General features: G+C 43.2%; 1 protein-coding gene across 7 annotated transcripts in view; it reads right to left on the bottom strand.

The window, feature by feature from the left end:
• The window catches only part of MAPKAP1 (MAPK associated protein 1), a 244,954-nt gene that overhangs the window by 35,522 nt on the left and 194,922 nt on the right, over window positions 1–14,510 (bottom strand). For all 7 annotated transcript variants that reach the window (XM_058694114.1, XM_058694110.1, XM_058694111.1 and 4 more), the window contains one exon: window positions 8,507–8,647. In XM_058694114.1, the coding sequence (XP_058550097.1) occupies window positions 8,507–8,647 (141 nt within the window). The remainder of the gene's footprint in view (window positions 1–8,506; window positions 8,648–14,510) is intronic.

Genomic DNA, 14,510 nt, shown 5'->3' with positions numbered 1-14,510 from the left:
TCTCCTGTCTCAATGCATCAAGTTTATATAGTGGGTATATTCACATCATGAGCAAATGCAATACAGTATAAAAAGCACTGTCTCCCTAAGGGACCCAAAATAGGTAACAATACAATATTTTAGCCACAACTATAATGATACCCAGTGGAGCCTTACATTCTTGAGATCAAGTGGGGGTACTGGGCCCCAGAATCACTGGTTCCATTCAAGGGCTAATCATCTGAAACCTTTTGGGAACCATAGCTAAGAGCTACCAATTCCAATGTGTGGTCAGTTAGGGACTCGGTAACAAGTGTGAGTATACTTGACTAGGCCTTTATCCTTGGAATGAAAACTAAGCAGTGGCCTGAACAGGAATGAGTCCATGAATACACAGCTGTACACAGCACCGCATGGGCACAAGGGTGGAGCTGACTGGATGAGACCCGAGACTGTTCCACCCAGTAACACCTGTCCCTGGATGAGGACTAAGCTCTCTCTGTAAGAAGGCGTTTACAAAGATTTTGTACTGAGGGCGTTAGATTCCCAAACTAAACATTCTCCTGGCAAGTAGATGCTTCAGGTGAGCTTTCAGCATCAGTTAGGAAGCAGTATGTCATTTCCTAAGAGCATTTGTGATTATCACCTACAGAGGGTGGAAAGACCAGATCTTTCTCATGTTCAGGCCCTGGTATCATGTTGGAGCTCAAGTGCCGAGGTTGAGGGCAGGGTAAAAGGAATACAGAAGCTGGATGGACACTCCATTATCCTATTCCCATTAATTTCATTATGCCAATGGCTCTCTACTTTTCCAAGTTCTCAAGGCTTTCTCAACCATCTGAGGAACCTCATACATTGCCATTAGTAGCCCTGGAATACTCAACAGGTATTCTCAAAAGGGCAGATCTGGGAGCAAGGAATTAGAGGAAGGTACACAGTGAGAAAAAACCCCTAGAGCTTCTGACACTTCCTATCAGGGGATCTTCCCTCAACCCAAGTACTGCAGTAAGCACTAAACTGGTAAAAAATTTTTTTTCTGGAGGCAGTCTTGATAGTATTTGTCCTGCTATTTCATAAGCTCATTAGTACTTGTTAAACTCTATTCCAAATTTTGGTTCAGAAAATGTTGTCACAACAGGGACAGAATAATCATGTGATACTAGAATTGCCATCCTCAAATTACTCAATGGACCCAGGGATTTTGGAGCTAAGTGTGATGAATGTCTCTCATGATCATTTTCATGTGTCTGAATGGAGGAGGAGATCTCCTTAGTACTCAGTAAGAAAATGAAACAGAAATAGGAGGGAAAATCAATTCACTTGCTAAGAACCTACATTTCCAGATTATGTAATTACTCGAACTATACTCCACAGGTGCCCCAAGTGGAAAATAACAGGGGCAAATATTTTATTCATAGAGCCACACAGCACCAGAGTGAGCCCAAGGAGTAAAAAAAAAAAAAAAAAAAAAAAAAAAAAGTGCAGGCCACAGCTGCTTGCTTTCACTCAGTCTTGTGTTATTAATGTGCTTCTTAAGTTTGCATGCTGTATATTAAAAAATAGCAATGTAATGAAGTCCTCCTTGAGTGCTGGCTTGTAGGTATTGACCAGGGGGTTAAATGGTAAGTGCAACAGGACAGATAAACCAGGTTAGACAATAGATGGCAAATATGCTGCCTCTCATCATGCTCAGGCTCAGGGCAGGCATTTTTAATCAATCACAGAGTTTCTTTATGTTGCCCTCAGACGCAGCTCCAGATGCTGCCTCAGCATAATGCTCTGGGCAGCCATTACAAACTTGATTGGAGTCAGTTTATGAGATGAAACCTCTCTGCCTTCTCTATGATATGTGCTATTGTACTTGATACTTTTGATAAATAACTACCATGATCACAAGTGTTACGATTATACATATGGATTGTTTTATGAAGAGATAGTGGAGGCGACCACGAAACCTTTCAGAGAGATTTTATGAAACAGTCTTTATCTGTAAATCCTATACAGAATCTGTACATCTTACACAGAATGATGTTAGGTTATATATGCAATTATGACGCAGATGGAATTCACGGTATATTACAGATTCAGTGACCTATACCTCTGGTGCCATGGGGATAGGTCTATACTGACAAATGATAAAGGGAAGGGATCAAGTTAGCACAGTGGCACAACTGTCAAGGCACTTCTCAGCCTCAGACCCTATATCAGGGACTCCAAGCCAACCTTCCCAGTAAAAACAAGCCTTGGACCAAGAGATAAGGGGCAAGAAAGTCCTCTGGATGCCGAGATGCTGCATTTCCCAAATCCCATAATTACGGGGAGATTCTGACTAGCAGGCCCGGGATGAGATCAGGGACTCGGCGACTCTGATATACAGTCAGGGTCACAATCGCTGCTCTGAGGTACTACGTAATTAAGAGGTACCCAACGGTGGTATCTTGGCCTTCTCTGCTCCATTTCTTACGTGGATTTCTGGCAGCCTCTTGGCTGGTGCATCACAATCCGGCTTCTACCAGGCGGCCAACAAATACTTACTGACAGAACGCTATGGGTGTCCTAGATCCTGGTTGGCATCCATACTTGACCCTTTGAGTTTGATTTTCTCCAAACCCATTTCAAGCTCTCAGCCTTGGCATTTTTGGCCGCACACGTCCTAGTGCCTGATCCTATGGTCAGGCACCCAGCATCAGACATATGGGTAGATCACATTAATGGAAATGACCTCAACATGGTATAAGCTCAAGCAAGGGCTACACTTAAGGGCATCTGTACTTTTAGGCCCAACACAGAGAGGAAGCAGACAAGATGAAATATTCCAAGGACGTTTTCAAGGAATACACGAATGGTTAGGCATGACCGTTTTGTGTGGTAAACCTTCCAGGCTGGCACAGCAGGGATGGTGAATAGATTTCAACTTAAGAACCAACTTCGGGGGCGCCTGGGTGGCTTGGTCAGTTAAGTGTCCGACTCTTGGTTTCAGCTCAGGTCATGATCTCATGGTTTGTGGGCCTGAGCCCCTGTCGGGTTCTGTACTGACAGTGCAGAGCCTGCTTGGGATTCTCTCCCTCTCCCCCTCCCGCCCTCTCTCTCAAAATAAATAAATAAACATTAAAAAAAAAAAAAAAAAAAAAAAGAACCAACTTGAACTGACTGCGAGGGCTCGCTTATAGGGTTGTGTTAGAAACGATTCTGGGCCCAGAGGGAAGAAGGGCAGTGACTGACTGACAATGTGAACAGAGGATGGAACAGCGGCGTGCATGCTATGCTGACCCTGACCCTCAGATGCTAGGGCAGGGGGAAGAGTGAGGATGTGCAGAATCTCTGGAACTGGCCAACTAGAAGTAATCACTTCCTTCGTGAAGGAAACCATGAAACCTTTCAGAGAGATTATTTGAGACATCCATGGCTTGATGGATTGGGTTTGCCGTATGGGACTGGGCTTCAGTCCCAGTTCTGTTACTGGGACTGGATACCCCCCTGTCTATCCTGATGGCTGGGGGGCGGAGGGGGGAGGGAAGGAAAGTTAGTGCTTATTAAGTAATAGCTATGTGCCAGTCAACACTAAATTCTCTATATGCATCACATTACTTCATTTACTCCTCCAAGCCTTGGTTTTTTGTTATGAAATGGGAATAACATCATCACTGTTCTGTGTGGATTAAATAAGGTGATGGGGGGAAAGTTCACAGTACACTGAAAATTGTCCTAGAGCTAAAGAGTATTAGTGTGATGACAATTTGCATTCAAGGCATAATATAGTAGTTAGGTGCAGGACGAAGCTTTAGACAGTCTGGATTCTGATCTCAGCTTCATTACTTGATGAGTAATTGTCCCCTATACCCTAGTTTCCTGATATAAAAAATGGAGATAATATCAGTACTATCCAGTAATAGTGATATAATTATAGGAGACAATGAATATAAGAGTGATCAGCGAAGTGCCTGGCACATAGCAAGCACTTGATAAATAACTGCCTTTAAAAAGTGTAATTCTGGGGCACCTGGGTGGCTCAATTGTTAAGCATCTGACTTCAGCTCAGGTCATGATCTCACGGTTTGTGGGTTCGAGCCCCGCATCAGGCTCTGTGCTGACAGTGCAGAGCCTGCTTGGGATTCTTTCTCCTCTCTCTCTCTCTCTCTGCCCTTCCCCCACTTGTGCTTTTTTTCTCAAAAGAAATAAATAAACTGAAGAAAATTGTAATTCTTCTTAATATTATTTACAAAGATCAGGTCTTTGTTGCAGGTTTCACTACGGGACTCCAATAAAGTTTTTCAATCACAGAAAAGTCTGGTGGAAAATCAGTTTAAGTTAGGGTCTTGCAGATCCAAATTTGCGTCCCTCCTCGCCTTTCTCAGAAGCAGATGGCAGATGGCAAAAACGGGAGCACGGGCCACGACTACCCGATGGGGAGACAAGCAGCTGTGATGATGCCGCGGAGCTGGGGAATTCTGATCGCTGCTGCGTGCTCCTGCGTACTACTGACTCAGAGTGGACGGGGAGTTTTCTGTGGAATCAGCAGGGCTACTGGGGAAATGCTGCACACAGACACTTACCACTTAGAAGAACTTGCCACAGGGGGCAAGTGAAATCTCTGCTCTGACTGACACAGGATGGATGAGCAGAGGAGACCATCCATCAGTGTCAGGAAAGATCTGAAGCACCTGGCTAGTCAGTTGAAATAAAATAAATTATTTACTGATCTCAGAATCCAGCTGCTCACTCAAATGCTCATAAAAGTGCGTTGTTTGCGGCCCTGTCCTTTACAGTAGAGTCAGTTTTGGAAAGAAGGAATTCCTGGATTATTCTGCTGGTTTTTATTGTCATTACTGTTAAAATGAAAGGGTGTCACCTGCTTCGCGAGGGAAAGGGGATCTGAAGTTATAGAACTCATCTACATGGCAACAGGAAATGAGCTTATTTATTAATCACATGGTATAGTACTCACAGGCAGAGTTTATGTAATTGTCACAAAATTCCTTAGGACTAATATATGAAGTTTCTGTTCATAATGCTCTGTTTGTAAGACTGAGTGTAGATTCGTAACTGAAACAGATATTCTGACAGTTGACTGTTCAGAAGCTCCTTGGAGCCATGACTCACCACCAGAGGGTGCCATGTGTACCACTGGAAACTTCCAGAGGTGACTGGGACCTGGCCTCTAGTCACACTTCTGAGAACCACTGCTCCAGGGAGAGATATCCTCACCACTGTCATCATCCACTTCTACCTGACAAGTGTCCTCCACTGTGGCTACAAGTGAAACTCTGCCAACAGAGCCACTACCTAATCTAAGTGATCAGGCTAATTTCAAGATGGTAGGCTTGGACAGAAAGCCATGGGCAAAATAAGTAACAGTGACAACAGTAACAACAACTAAGATGAGCCTCCTTTCAGAATACAGCTGCTCTGGGCCAAACACTTTATTTTATTCTACCTTGAAAGGTAAACATTAGAGTTCCCATTTTACAGATGACAAAAACTAAGCCTGAAAAGGGACTTGTCCAAGGAGACACTGGGGGTAAGTGGTAATGCTGGGATTTAAACCCAATCCTGACTACAGAGTTGGGCTCTTCCCACAGATCCTTTTGTGGGCTTCTTCCTTTAAATGAATATACATGTCAGAATCTAATGAATTAAAGTTTGGCTTTTTTGCCTTTGGAAAAAAAAACAGGGAAAGAAGCTCACGATCTTGGTAATCTTTCCAAAGCACTGCTTTTTTACCTTGGGGATGGGTGGATTTACTGATTGTGCTCCCTGGGAAAATCCCTGCCTTGTAGCCTGGACCTCTGTCTTGGCTGCAGTCTGGCTACTTACTGGGCTCCTTAAAACCAGAGCCACTCCTTTGTTACTGGGAAGGTACTGTAGGCAAACCCAAACTAGATGTCTGAGAAGCATTCTTATTTTAGTAAACTTTTAATTGAAAATATATCAACAGAAAATGCATGAGTTGTAAGAGTATCTTTAACTTGATTTTTTCTTAAAAAAATTTTTTTTTGATGTTTTTATTTATTTTTGAAAGAGAAAGAGAGAGAGAGAGAGAGAGAGAGAGAGAGAGAGAGAGAGCACGCGCAAGCGAGAGAGTGAGCCGAGCTAGGGAGGGGCAGAGAGAAAGGGAGACACAGAATCCAAAGCAGGCTCCAGGCTCCGAGCTGCAGTGGGGCTCGAACTCATGAACCACGAGATCATGACCTGAGCCAAAGTTGGAAGCTCAACTGACTGAGCCACCCAGGAGCCCCGTGTAACTTGATTTTTTTCACAAAGTCTACATACCCATGTAATCGGTACCCAGATCAAGAAGCAGAACCTTACCAGCATCCCAAGTCTCCCCTGCAGTCACTACAGCCTCCTCTCCCAGTAGGATGACCACCTTCATTACTCCTTCACAGCAGATGACTGTATTTTTCGAAGGCAGCTATGCTCACCACTATAGCACCAACATTATTTTTGTGTATTTTTGAATGGTACGTAGTGGAATAATATAGTACGTACTTCTACCCCCCCCCCCCTTTTCTTGAATCTGGCTTCTTTTTGAGTAGCCTCATTATTTTTATTTCTATAAGTACCAGGAAAAGCAGCTCCAGGAAGAAAAACACCAAAGAATTTTATGTTTAAGAATCGACATTAAATAAGCAATTTTTTTTTTACAATTTAGATATTTAGCTTCCTCCCTCTTTTCTCTCTCTCTCTCTCTTTCTTTCTTTCTTTCTTTCTTTCTTTCTTTCTTTCTTTCTTTCTTTCTTTCTTTCTTTCTTTCTTTCTTTCTTTCTCTTTCCTTCCTTCCTTCCCTCCTTCTTTCCTTCTTTTTTAAGGAGGCAGAAACAGGTCCAGAAAGAGGAAAAAAAGGTGGGTTCTGTGTTTTGGTTCAAAGTTACTGGGTGCTAATCCATCTAGTTAGTCTGTTCGAATCATCATCATCTTAGCAGCTGGTATTTACTGAGGACTTGCTATGTGCCAGGTGCCTTTCTGAGTAGTGTGCATGTGTGGTGTCATTTCATCCCTGTAAGGATATCTGTGAGACAGGGATTATTATCCTCACTTTACAAATGAGGAAACAGAGGCTCTGAGTCATTTGCCTGTGGTGATACAGCGGACGAACGAGCCAGGGTTTGAACCCAGGCCTCTAGCTCCAGAGTCTGTCCAAAGCCCTGCCTCTTCACCACGAGTTCTCCTTTACAGGGGGTCCACCACCCGTCGGGCCCTGTGCTAAGTGCTTCACATGGCCTAACTTGCTCCCCAAGGCAATCCTAAGAAGTTGGTGCTACTGACATTCCCAGTTAGAATGGAATTGAGGCTCTGAAAGATGAAGGCACTTGCCTGACACAGCTGGTTACCGACAGAGCCACGATTCAGAGCTTTGTACATCCGAGGGTCCCCTCTTACCTACTAAGCTGTGCTGTCAGCGTGTTTCAAGCTCCAGTCAGTGAGGCTGGGAAGGAGTATTTGAAGAGATTTTTGAGGCTTATTACAAATTAGCCAGACTAACACCAGCATCACAAAAGACTTTACTATGAGACACATACGGAGCATTTGTGAGAAACCCAGAATCGGTGGGCCTCGACGTTGGAGCGCAAACCTCCTCCCTTCACACACAAGCAAACGAGGTCCGGGAAGGGGTGGCGTGGCAGAGGCAGGTGGCAGAGCCAGGTCCGCTCCCTGACTAAGCCTGGCACCCACACCTGCTCCCTGCTCCCCCCAGTGTCCTTTCGGAGGGAGCAGGTGCACTTCAGTTGGCCAAACCAGGGTTCTGCTCCTCACACTACCTGCTGTGTGAGCTTGGCCACAGACGTCACCTCTCTGCACCTCATTTACCTTCTTTGTTAGATGGGGAAGATACAAATATCCATCTTCTAGGTAGTTTTGCAGAGTATGTAAAGCACTTAGCACAGTGTTTAACACACAGCAGACACCTACAAATGACAGCCGTGATGATGATGATATTATGTTGACTACTACGAGACTTCTACTCTTGTTACATGTAAGTCAAAACAGAAATGTAGCCTTAATTGGAACAGATTAATCCCAAATATTTGAGTATATGTGCTGCCGAAGCGAGCACAGATTAATCCCAAATATTAATTGAAAGGTCTGGATTATTCGGTGAGGATCCAAATATAACTTCTGAGATCATTAAAAAGCTTCCTGAATAAAGTCATGAATGAATAAGCAATGAATTCACCTGAGTTAAAAAAGGCAAGTGGCAATGCTACAAAGCGGTTCTAAGGATAGCATGTAGAAAATTACAGAACGAAAAGATTTATGGAACTTCACAGAAGTCAATCAGTTTGAAAAGAGTCTCAGGTTAGTTCTATTTCTAATCTTCTGCTTCATAAAAAAAGAAGACAAGACAGAGCACTCAGGTGGGAAAAAGGAGGTACTTTATATTTCACTGTTTAAACATTTTCTCTGAAAACAAATTACCGTCAGTCATTCAGGTCACATAAAAGTCAGATGTTGTTTCTCTCCCTGTTTCTACACTGACCACTGATACGAAGGGTTCAGCCCATCATCGGTTCATGTACTTACTTACCTAACTGGACATCGGTGGTGAATCGCAGTCTGTGGATCATGCTGACTTTGAATGACTTGTAATGGTGACTGCTCAGCATATCCTGTACTGTAGCTATGTCAATTTGTGAATCCTCCTCAAAAACCCCGTCTGCCCTTGAACCTGGGGAAGAAAAAGCAGTTTAACACATAAAGATACATGAGGCTTGGAAAATGGTGTCTGCTTAAAATGCTCTGGGATAAATTAAAATAATATGGGCTATTTAATTTAGAGAAGAAAAGGCTGAGCGATGACTCAATAATGCCATTCCAGTAAACAGAGAATGGTAACATATTCATCATTCAACAATTAATACCACAAACACTGCCTATTCTATGGCAGGCCCTTGGCTGGGCAGCAGGGATTCACAAGGATAGAAAAACTGCTGCTCGCCAGAAGCTCTCCATCTCCATGAGAGTTAAGTTACAACCACAAAAGCATGGGTGGTCATCCTTCTTGCTTCTTTTCTGAATAACTTTTCCGATCATAAAAGTAATCCGTGCTCTTGGAGAAATCTTGTGCTTTCCAAGATTCTCAAACTGTGTGTTCATCAGTTTCCCGTCTTGCATCCCAGTCTCCACTGGTGTGGGGACGAGCCTGCTCACTCTCAGATGGGTGTAACAGTGTCCTCATGGGCCTTCCAGCCACCGAGCTCTCCCTGCAGTCCAGCCACCATAGGACTGTCTGATTCATAAAGCTTTCTAAAGCCTAGATCATTTATTCACTCGTCAAATGTTTAGTGAGAGCTTCGTGCATGCCCAGTACCCTGAGAGGTGTACTGGGGACAAGTAAGAAGGCCAGTGCTCAAAAATCTTGCCTGGCTTCCCATGGCCTTCTGAACGAGGCGCTGTTTTCAGCCAAGCAATCAAGGCTGTCCATAATCTGCCTAACATGTAATTTTTCAATTTTACTTGTTATTTCTCAGCCATACCTTCTCTCAGCTCTTCCCAAACTCCTCAGACTGCACACAAGTCTAGATTTTTCTACTGCCGGCGCTTTGTTCATGTGGTAGCCTTCCAAGCTTACCCTGGACTTGTCAAAACTCCACTCAAGGCGGCTCAAAGTCTATCTCCTCTTGAATTCCACAGCAGTTGGAATTTGTGAATCTGGGTTATACTGGACTCTGGGGCCAGACAGCCCTGGGCTTAATTCCTGTGCCTCTAACTTGCTATATGATCTAAGGTCAAGTGACTTTAAACTCTCTGAGCCCGTTTTTACCATGCACAGAATGTCAAAATGTATTTAAAGAATCTAACCATAATACACTTAGTAAACAGCAGTCACGATTGTTTTTATTCTACCGTCAGAGAGGACCACATTCAATCTTGCACTGGCATTGTTGACTGGTCACTCTGGCCTAATTTGGAAGCTTTTTGATGGTCGGTAAAGCTTCTCATTCATCTCTGTATCATTTACAAGCAGTGCAGGCAACTGGTGTGCCCTCACTAAATTGTGCTAAGTAAATAAATAAAAAATACATAAAGAACCAGTGCGTTTGAGTGCTCACTAGACATCAGGCATGGCGCTAGGCTCTTTACACATGCACTTAAGCCTCATGCCAACCTGGTGGGTACTCATTTTCTCTATTATACAGATGAGGAATCTGAGGCCTTGAGAGGTAAAGTCATGTGCCTGAGTCCACACTAAGCAAAGCCGAATTATTTCCCGTTCCCCAGCTTAAAACGTCGTCTTCTGCAGGTGCAGCTACTGGTACCGTTCACCAGTGGGAGGGAAGCACCTGTATGGCAGAGGCCAACCAGAACAGGGTGCCCAAGCCTTGTGTTGAATACTCAGAGATGGCTTCACAGGGAAACCCAAAGAGAACTCCTTGGGACAGAGTTGGAGGAACGGAAAACTCTAGATTTGGGTATAAAACGGGAAAATTCTGTTACATAACTGGCAGCCTGACAATTAACAGGCTTTTCCTTCCCACAGTTATTGCCTACAGGGTAAGCTTTTAAGTCAAAGTTGGTTTCTGATGCCTTCACATTGAACTCCTTTATTAGGAACGGTGCATTTGATTTCCAAACACTTTCCCAGTTTGGACCACTCTAGCACCCACAATAATGCTCCCTGCTCAGGGAGGATGCAGCCTCTCCCTTAATGGACCATTCACTGCATGCCTGTGATACAGTCCCATCTTTGAGCATCTGCATATATTATACTGTCCTCTCTGCCCAGGTCCCCTTCTCCCCACTTCATTCTCTCCTGACCTATTCCTCCAGGTGTCCTACCTATTTTTCCTGAAGAGCCTAGCTCAAAGTGACATTCCAGGGAAACTTCCCTGACCCCTGGCCCCCAAGTGTAGCTCAGCTCCCTTTGCCACTGCACCCAGCATTTTTCTGCAGAATGCTGTCACAGCTAGTCATTGTCTGTCTCTGCCACTGGACTGCAAACCCTAATAGAGCAGGCAGAGTGACTGCTTTACTCACCATTATAGCCTAAACCCTGCTAGTGCTACCATGCCCAGGATAAAGCAAGTGCTCAATAAAAATGTACTGATAAATGCCAGCTGCCACGGCCACAGGAGAATCAGAGGGGCTGAGCGACTTAGCCAACATCACATCACGAGGACCAGAAGAGTTGCACTCAACATCTATGAGGATCATTAGGTAAGTTCACTACCTTTCTTTAGGACATGTGTAATTTTGGACAGAAATGGCATCATTGTGAGCATGACTGTCTTCTGGGTAATGTCCATATTTTAAACCAAGAGAGTGGCTAGAACTTATAGAGTTTCAAATAATCAATCACTTTCCCCAATATACACTTTCCTGAAACAGAACCGAGAAGATGTGTTTATTTCTATTTTTAGACCCTTTTATATATGAGAGCTGTGGAGAATTTTTGGTAAAATGTTAAAATCCTTTCATGTTTTAAAAACCAGTTAAAGTCATCTTATCTGAGAAAATGCCATTATTAGATACAGCTTAGCTCAAGAACTTCTGCTTTCTTTACTAATTAGTATTTTCTAAATATTGCAGGTATTTGATTTGGAAAGAGGTAACAGCTCATTATGCTAAAATGCCAATTACTAAAAAAAAAAAAAAAAAAAACCACACTTAAGAGTTTCACATTTTATGATGTTGGATTAAAACCAATTTAAAAATTACTATAACGTGACATATAATTTTTTACTGAGCAATTTCAATGCCAGCTGCTAATAAAGCATCTTAGCTGTAAATGATAATTCAGATGCTTTTAGATAAAGTGGTGCATAAATATGGCTGGAAATTGATTTAGCTTCTTACAGAAGCTACTGAAGAATGACATATTTTGTTTAATACACCAGCTAATGTAGTCCTAAAAGCTCAAACAAGTGCCAGTTTTCACTCCTAAATTTGCTGTGGGAGATTAATGAAAACTTTATATTTTGCTGAAATGTTAATAATAGGCAGATGAGATGATAGGATTTTAGTAGAGGTCTTAAAGCTATGGAATAACCAGCAAGGCTTGTCAATTTCCTTATATTAATTTTGTTCAAGACTTATATAGCTGGAGCTGGCTCAACACACTAATGCTTCTTGCATTGACCTTCTACTCTCTAACAGTGTAAATTCATATCCCATTTGAGGATTTAGGCCCCCCTGTTACTTGGGTAAGTTCTGAGCCTTGCCCCAGATGATAAGGGGTGTGTTTGCTTTTATGATTAGAAGGGCAACAGCTCCTGGGGGAGTAGGAAAGGACAACAGCCCTGCACTCGCCTCCAGGACACGCTGCTCACCCCCAAGCAGGTCATCTGCCGAACACGAACAACTTCCGGTCTTCGGAGTTATACAGCCATTTTTTGACAGAGGCTCAGGAGTGTCGCTGCTCGGAGGGGGCACGTCTGTGTGTACGGATCAGTCAGCCATATAACCTGCAACTACTGTCCCCATGCCAGCAGTATGCTCGCCTATGGAGGCACACTGGTAAGGATAAGGCAGGGTTCCTGATCTTCAGGAGCTTACAAACTTGCTACAGAACACAAAGAAAGTATTACAAGGCAGAGAGAAGCACTCAATAAATGGTGCGTACGAGAGACATTTTACATCTAAAGACAAACATCCAAAGCAGAGCATTATACCAAAAGCATGTTTTGGGACCAGAAAAGTTCAAAGACTTTGTATGTATACCTTTACTGTTTGTATCCTTCTAGAAAGGAGTGAATCCAACCATACACCGGCACTGTATCATTTGCATATTAGAATTATTACTATATATCAACTTCACATTTAAAAACCCACTTCTGTTCAAGAGAAGACATTTTTATCTACTCCAAGTAAAAAGCAGAGAGAGCCAGAATGTCTTAAAAATAAACATATATTAAAAAAACCACTCCCAAACTGTTAATTTAATTGAAACATAACCCTTTGGTATTTTGTTAAATTAGCAATTAAAAAGGTCATAAGCAATTAAATGAAACAAAAGCCACACTGTGTTCATCTACATTAATGCTGAACTGGGTCTCCTCCTGAATGACAAGATAAATTGTAATGGTGCCTTCAAAGACTTCACAATGTATTTTGTCAAAGTCGGGAGTGTTAATGTCTCTATGTGCTATGGATTACCATAATGTATCGTGTCAAAATGCCCGAGCTGCAATAACTCAAAGATGTATTGTGATAGATCAAATTTTGGGGTGGGACCTAAAAGTGACTTGAGCACCGGAGCTCAGATGGACTGACACCAGGGTCTGGAAGAATGGCAGAGAGCCCATTTGCAATTGGTAAAGGTTTGAAGGGCAAAGTCTACAAGGGGAAGGAGCCTAGCTATGTGGGGGAAGGAATCAGGAAGGAGGAAATAGGAATGGGTATCTATCTTACTGGCAAAACCAGGCCAGGGCAAGAGGGGTCAGAGGGAAGCAGAGAAGAGAGGAAGGTGGAGGCAGGCAAAGTCTAGGGCCTGCAGCAAAGAAAGAGAAGGTGCTGAGAGAGTCAAGTGCTGGGAAGTGGCCTTGAGGCTTAAAAACACTGGAAAGAACCCAGAACGTAGAGTTCAGAGACGCAGGTTCAAATCCTAACTCTGACATCAAAGGTCAAGAGTGGGTCAAAACCTTGCCCGAGACACCATTTTTGGGAAGAGGCAGAGCTGGGACGGCTCTATTAAACCCGATCCATGTTCTTCCTGCTGTGCTTCTCCTTCTCCTCCCACCTCACCGCATTCCTACAAGCAGCAGCAAGCAGAGACGCTGGGTAGGTGGTAGCTGCAAACCCCAAACCAGTGGTTCTCAGAGAGGAGTCCAGGACCCACTGGAGGGAGTGACCCCCAAGAACCAGTCCAGGCCGCCATAATCTCAATACTATTTTCATAATATTAATAGTAAGAGATTATTTGCCCCTTTCATGCATGTTATCTTATAAGAGCACAAAGTAATAATAATTAGTACACAAGTTTATAGATATGGTTCTGATTCCACATTGCGACTACCCTTTAAGAATCAATCACTTGAGGGGCGCCTGGGTGGCGCAGTCGGTTAAGCGTCCGACTTCAGCCAGGTCACGATCTCACGGTCCGTGAGTTCGAGCCCCGCGTCAGGCTCTGGGCTGATGGCTCGGAGCCTGGAGCCTGTTTCCGATTCTGTGTCTCCCTCTCTCTCTGCCCCTCCCCCGTTCATGCTCTGTCTCTCTCTGTCCCAAAAATAAAAATAAAAAACGTTGAAAAAAAAAAAAATAATTTAAAAAAAAAGAATCAATCACTTGAGTTGTGGCATATTAATGAAAATTAATACCCACTATTGTCTGAAAAGGCTACTGAAATACTCCTCCCTTTTCCAACCACATATCTATGTTAGGCCAAATTTTCTTCACCTACTACAACTGGAACAATATATTATAGCAGACTGAATGCAACAGACATGGAGATCAAGATGTTTTCTCTAAAGCCAGATATTCTAGAAATTTGCAAAAATATAAAACGGTGCCCGCTATAGTATTCAGGTGATTAGCCAACAATTCATCTTCCTGATGGAACAAAAATAAATGCTCTTCAGAGAAAGAAAATGGAA

The sequence above is a fragment of the Neofelis nebulosa genome, chromosome 12, assembly GCF_028018385.1.
Source record: "Neofelis nebulosa isolate mNeoNeb1 chromosome 12, mNeoNeb1.pri, whole genome shotgun sequence".
NCBI lineage: Eukaryota > Metazoa > Chordata > Mammalia > Carnivora > Felidae > Neofelis > Neofelis nebulosa.
Note: the sequence above shows the minus strand (reverse complement) of the source record. Positions and strands in the feature narration are given on the sequence as shown.